The sequence below is a fragment of the Coptis chinensis genome, chromosome 3, assembly GCF_015680905.1.
Source record: "Coptis chinensis isolate HL-2020 chromosome 3, ASM1568090v1, whole genome shotgun sequence".
NCBI lineage: Eukaryota > Viridiplantae > Streptophyta > Magnoliopsida > Ranunculales > Ranunculaceae > Coptis > Coptis chinensis.
In genome coordinates this window covers 97,847,838-97,854,619 of record NC_141458.1, presented here as the reverse complement: position 1 = coordinate 97,854,619, position 6,782 = coordinate 97,847,838, and the positions used below count along the sequence as shown (strand labels likewise).

The 6,782-nt window shown below is 35.2% G+C and overlaps 1 protein-coding gene across 9 annotated transcripts; it reads left to right on the top strand.

The window, feature by feature from the left end:
* Window positions 1-318: 318 nt before the first annotated feature.
* LOC147511972 (uncharacterized) lies at window positions 319-6,064 on the top strand. Of its 9 annotated transcripts, XM_086603551.1 has the most exons (4): window positions 319-569; window positions 681-757; window positions 1,170-1,930; window positions 2,403-6,064. In XM_086603551.1, the coding sequence occupies exon 4, from the start codon at window positions 3,317-3,319 to the stop codon at window positions 4,814-4,816; it is 1,500 nt and encodes a 499-aa protein (XP_086459677.1). In that variant the 5' UTR covers window positions 319-569; window positions 681-757; window positions 1,170-1,930; window positions 2,403-3,316; the 3' UTR covers window positions 4,817-6,064. The 9 variants fall into 9 exon arrangements, with proteins under 9 accessions (XP_086459677.1, XP_086459676.1, XP_086459678.1 ...); XM_086603550.1 differs by lacking the exon at window positions 681-757; XM_086603552.1 differs by lacking the exon at window positions 1,170-1,930.
* Window positions 6,065-6,782: the final 718 nt, after the last annotated feature.

Here is a 6,782-nt window from a genome sequence, read left to right as displayed (position 1 = left end):
CAAAGCAGCAGGACCGCTAGGACTTGCATTGGGTCTTCCATTTACATGGCCGGTTAAGTAGTTTAGATATGATGATTTTTTTTTTCCAGAAGAGTGGAAGTTGTAAGGAGACTTCAAGTCAAGTCATTTTCGATTAGTTAATTATAATGGATCAAGCAGGAAGATTTGTAGGTTATTACCATTCCCCTTCATGGAAACATCGTACATTGTTTGTTTCCACTTTCCACGCGTTTCTTTTCATTAACATAACATGTTCACATCAATATTTTTTCCTATAAATAGCAATCTTAACATTGCAAATTAAAAGCAAGAAACAAATATTGGAATATTGGGGAGACATGACAATATATGTAGATGAAATTGGACGAGAGTAAGGTACAAGTTTAGGGACTTCTTTCGCAGGGAGATGACACTAGCTTTTTGACACTGGCTCACCGGCTTTTGAAAAAGCCGGTGTCATTTACTTGTGACAGAAGTCCCAGCAGCTTTTTCTATCGCATACAAATTAAACTTAACAGATGCCATGCATATCGAATTTCTAAGATACTGCTAGCTACACGAACTAATCTGTAAGTTCTCTAATGACCCACTCTATCTTTTAGTCTCTAGCTTGTTTATTGGTATATATAGTAGAGCACAGCTTAAACTGATCTGATACATATTATCTCTCACGAAAATAGTCCCTGCAGCTTCTTCTATTGCTTACAAACTTTTAGTTGTCAAATGGATATAATTTCTAACATATCTACAGTGGCCTGTAAGTGCTCTAACAACTTACTATACTCTATCTTCCATATATATAATATCTTGTTTAGTTTGGCATGTGATCTTGACAGCAGTACACATACCGGCCAGGGGTTAGCATGCATCTGATCATGTATGTGATTTTGTAGTACTGTTGATTGATATATACAATGTCTTGTCACCGGCCACCAGCATGAAATTAAACTAGTCGACTGGCCTGCACGGCTACATGCCAGACTGGTGTCACCTTTTCGATCAGATCTTAAAAATTCACCAAACAAGTGATCTTAAGAACCAGATCTGATTCAAATTGCAAATAGACTTATATATTGATTCACAATATAGTAGCTAGAAACCAATGTTATATGTTTATACCATTCGGCATTCATGCAATCATGCTCAACTACTATATCTAATGATGGCAGGCAAGCGTACGCGACTTCATTAGTGAAGAGATATGCAAGTGGTTAAGCATCTTGCAGTTGGTTTGATATGTTGATATTGCCATATTGTTAGTGATGGTTAGGGCTTGTGGCTAGCAGGCCAAGCCTCAAATTAAATGATCTTTTTCCAGTTTTGGTCTGCTCTTTTCTTTATTTAGTCGGTGTCATTTTCTAGTTCAATCGTTTTTTTTATTTTTTTTTGTTATTGTTATTGTTATTATTTTTTTTTTATTTTTTTTTTTGAAATAATGGGTAAGGCATATATACCCCGACCTGTGGGGGTTTTATTTAGAAAGTTAAACCTTACAATGGGTAAGAGTTCGATCGTTAAAGGGAGGTGCACAGCAATGTTTTGAAAACCGAACCGGTAATCGAACCGATTTTTTGTTAAAATGGTTTAACCAGATTCAACCATGGTTCGACTCGGTCGGACCGATTGATGTTTATTTAGCAAATTTTTTAATAATTACAATAATAAAATAAATAAATACATGTTTTAATTTAATATTAATTGATATTATATATCAAAATAAATTTCTTATACAAGAAATACATAGTAGTATGTTGGTTTGGAGTTTGGATTATCTTGTTTAGGTATTAGGTTCAACTCCCGACATTATCAATTTTTCAAGTCCACAGTGACTACATACCTAACAAACATGACATGACACATCACATATTACAATTGAACACACTTAAGTGAGACTCATGATCAGAATATCACCATATCCCAAAACTCTTCGGTACGGTGTAGTTTTCGAGATTCCTCATCTTCTTGTTTTTGATTACTCACTTTACCTTCTTCATCATAGTAGTTCTATTTATCTTTAACAACACTGCTGGGTCTTTTGCTAGTTTTTGGCTTCACAGCAGTCTATTGATTTTGATCTTTTAAACGCGCAATGAATACCTAGATGTACCTTTAGGCAAGTCATCTTTAAAAAGTTCTTCCATCTCATCAAGTATGCCATTTTTAATTGATATGGACCTCTTTTCGAAGGGAAAAATCTCACTGTACGTACCACAGAATGACAAATAAACAATCACAAGCAATAGAAGTATGAATTGTCCTTTTTACCTTAAGTATTGGATATCTCGGCACCTAACTCCAATTCATTGTCCTTTTTTTTTAAAACGACTCTAACCATGCATTATTTAGTCCTTATTGTGTAATTGTGTCATTAATGATTAACAATTGCATTGATTTGTTGCCAGTTACATTGAATCTTGGTTGTCTACCTCAATAATTGGAACAGTAGCATCCATGACATGACACATCACATATTACAATTGAACACACTTAAGTGAGACTCATGATCAGAATATCACCATATCCCAAAACTCTTCGGTACGGTGTAGTTTTCGAGATTCCTCATCTTCTTGTTTTTGATTACTCACTTTACCTTCTTCATCATAGTAGTTCTATTTATCTTTAACAACATTGCTGGGTCCTTTTGCTAGTTTTTGGCTTCACAGCAGTCTATTGATTTTGATCTTTTAAACGCGCAATGAATACCTAGATGTACCTTTACGCAAGTCATCTTTAAAAAGTTCTTCCTTCTCATCAAGTATGCCATTTTTAATTGATATGGACCTCTTTTCGAAGGGAAAAATCTCACTGTACGTACCACAGAATGACAAATAAACAATCACAAGCAATAGAAGTATGAATTGTCCTTTTTACCTTAAGTATTGGATATCTCGGCACCTAACTCCAATTCATTGTCCTTTTTTTTTACAACGACTCTAACCATGCATTATTTAGTCCTTATTGTGTAATTGTGTCATTAATGATTAACAATTGCATTGATTTGTTGCCAGTTACATTGAATCTTGGTTGTCTACCTCAATAATTGGAACAGTAGCATCAAATAGGAGTGTCAATGGGGATCACTGAAGTTCAATATCCAATATCATCCAAGTGCAAAAGTATTTCTATTCAATGTTAGTTTGCTTTATTACTCTTTAATTGGACTGCAAATGTAATCAAGACGTTAGGTTTGGCAATAGTGAGATTGTCCTTATTAACGTACCAAAACTGCCGGTATAGTATTACACTCAACCGGTCGTAGGAGATGTAAGGATTGATACCTAGAATAGTTTCTTTCTCTCATAGCAACTTCAGTCTCATGCACTTTATCATATCAGACGTAACTGCACAAGATATGGCCAAACCAATGACCATATGGAAGTTGAAGTTTCCAATGAGAAACCAAGTGAAGTTTTGCATGAAAGTTAGTATTATATTAGTTATAGTTTTTAATATTATTTTATTTTTTATATTATTAGTTATAGTTTTTAATATTCATTTTAATTTAGGGCGTTGTTTCCAACCGTTGGATTTTGGAGAACCAACATCGGTGTGTCCTTACTGTGATGCCATTGTTTGGTATGAAGAAAGGAATGACCGAACGAAAAATCCTAAAAATCCAAAGTTTTCTATATGTTGCGGTGGAGGGAAAGTTCAACTACCTTTTTTGAAAGATACACCTGATTTTTTAAATGAGCTTATGGACTGCAATTCTGGCTCCAGATCCAAAAAGTTTATGAGAAATATCAGAGTATATAACAGCATGTTTGCTTTCACATCAACAGGAGGTGATGTTCAAGAATCAATAAACAATGGTCATGGTCCATACGTCTACAAGATAAAAGGCCAAAACCACCACAAAATTGGCACCTTGCTTCCACCTGAAGGTTTACGCCCTAAGTTTTCCCAACTTTACATATATGATACTGATAATGAAGTTGTGAACATAATGAACTCTCTTAGTAAGAAAATTTTGAAAAATGGATCTGAAGAAGAGTTGGATCCAGATATTGTGAAGGGACTGATAGATGTGTTGAACAATACAAACAAACTTACTGAGACTTATAGAATGGCAAAGGACAGGTTTAAAGAGTTTGAAGTAGGTGATTTCAGTATAAAGTTTATTAGTACAAGACAAAAGGATGGGAGACTTTATAACATGCCGACATCATCTGAAATTGCTGCACTTATTGTTGAGGAAGCAGAGAGTGAATTTAGCAATTTCCGTGATATTGTGGTGGACAAAAAAGGACATGGCCTGAAAAGAATAAATGAATTGCACCCAAGTTTCATGGCCATGCAATATCCTCTTTTGTTTCCTCATGCTGAAGACGGGTACAGGATTGATATCCCTTATCGGAATAATGTCAAAGTTGGGAAACGGACAAACATAAGCATGAGGGAGTTCTACGCTTTTAGATTGCAAATGAGACTAAAAGAAGGAAAAACAATTGTTCTTGGTGGACGCTTGAAACAACAACTTATTGTTGATTCTTACTGTGTTGTAGAACAGATTAGAGTTGATTGGGTTAGAAATAACAAGCAGACTATTCGTGCTGAGCTTTATCAAGGATTAGTTGATGCAATACTTTCTAGAGATTCAAAACCAGGTTTTGTTGGAAGGCGAATAGTTCTACCATCTTCTTTCACCGGAGGTCCACATTATATGCTACAAAACTATCAAGACACTATTGCGATTTGTCGATGGGCTGGATCTCCTGATCTATTCATAACTTTTACTTGCAATCCTAAATGGCCTAAAGTTCAAAAATGTATTGACAAGATTGCTCATGGATATACACACGTCGATTTCCCTTAAATTGTCGCTAGGGTTTTTGAAATCAAGCTGCATGAACTTATGACGGATTTGCAAAAACGTAAAAGGTTCGGAAAAACTTGGGCGGGTAAGTAATTTACTAATTTAGTTGTTTTTATAACTTATTCTTTCGTAATTTTTAATGTAATTCATATAATACTATCAATGTCACAGTACAACACTATATATAACCCCCACACAAGTTTGTGACAACTGACAGCAAGAAAAAGAAAAAATAATCAAAAACAAAAAAGCTAACGCACATGCTGCATCTCTCGGGAGGTTCTACTTCTCCTTGCACCCATCCTCTGTCCAGGCTGTGCTGGTCTCTGATGATGGTATGGAGCTATATAGTTAGGGGCAATCCCAGGTAAAAAGCCATAAGCCATAAGCCGCTGGAGGCAAAAAGCCAGGACCACCTGGGCCAAAATACAGCTGTGGAGGGGGTAGCCTTGGTCCACCAGGGTGAAAACCAAACATATAATACTGGTGCCACATTAAAAGGTGCTCGAATCTGAGCAAATTGTTCCTGGAACAAACTAAAAACTAAACAGTTATTAAAATTTTGACATTTCATTCAAGAAGGTTGAAATGTTTTGTGTTGTTCATAGGCATGAGACACGGTTATTAATTCCTAACAACATATACAACATTTCTCCAAGTTGACATTTTTCAGGTATACTTTGTTGTTGTCATGCCAATAAAAGCTACCAATAAAAATCAAGACATGAAAATCAGTAAGAATAGTAAATTAAGAAGCAAAGAGTAACATGCGGAAGGTACAATAATCAAATCATCAATATCATTTCTTTTTTAATATAAATTTTAGTTACAGGTGATCCAAACTTCTTCAAAGAACATAAATCTCCTCTTGAGAAACAAGACCAACTAAAAATTGAATAGTGATCATGATTAATATGAAGTTTAGTAGAACATGATGCAGTAGTATTTGGCAAAAGAAAATTACCTTCATCTAATCAACAACAAAGAACATTATAAAGGTGAATCAGTATGTTGAAACTCCCCAACATTATTATTATTATTTTTTTATTTTTATTAATATTTGTAGGGGGCTCATTGCTAACAGTTTCATTCAAGATCCAAGAAATCTAGCTAACTTAGCTGACATACATTGTACTTCATATAGCAAAGTTTAAGATATTATGACAGAAATCATGAAAGCGCAGTTCCAATGTTATTTCAAGATTTTCAATATCACTACTCAAACCAAATTAACTGAAAATTTCAATAGTAAAGGCTTTAATATCATTTGGATGTTTTAACCCTGTGTTCTATACAATTCACGATTACTAAGTTTGGGCAGATGAGGACTGTCGCACCAAAAATTTATGCTTTCCTGCATGTTTCATGGCTATTTAGGTATGAGAAGAATCTAGAGCACCCTACCACGGACAAGGACACAGGGATGCTCTAGAATGAACTTAAGTACTAGGAGCATAAACATTAACATGTCTATGGATGTACAGTTAATGTCCATGGATGAGCTAAAGCCTGGAAAATATCCCAGTTGGGGCCATTGCTTCCAAGTGGGACTCCATTAGGCATTAATCGAACATGTGGTACCTACACTAGACTCACAGTCTAAAACCAAAGCCAGTTTCTCAGAGCTACCTAATGGGAACCCATGATCAGGCTAGCTTAGAAATTTTGTTTAAAATTCAAAATACATATAGTCTTTGTAAAATACACCACCTGCAGCCTTGCCTTCCTCTCTTCTTTGTGTTGAGTCACAGCCATGTACAGAGGTTAGTTTAAATCCAATCACCTTCCCATTCATTTCACTGAGCTGAAAAAACATATGCCAACATATACGGAATTATATGATTATGTCTCTACTACTTTTATCATAAAAAACGAGCCTAATTCTCATCAGTAATAGTTTCCTTCCATTTTATCCCTTTCTAAACTCAGTTTGAACAGTCAATCAAAGAGTGGTGAAGTGGTCCAC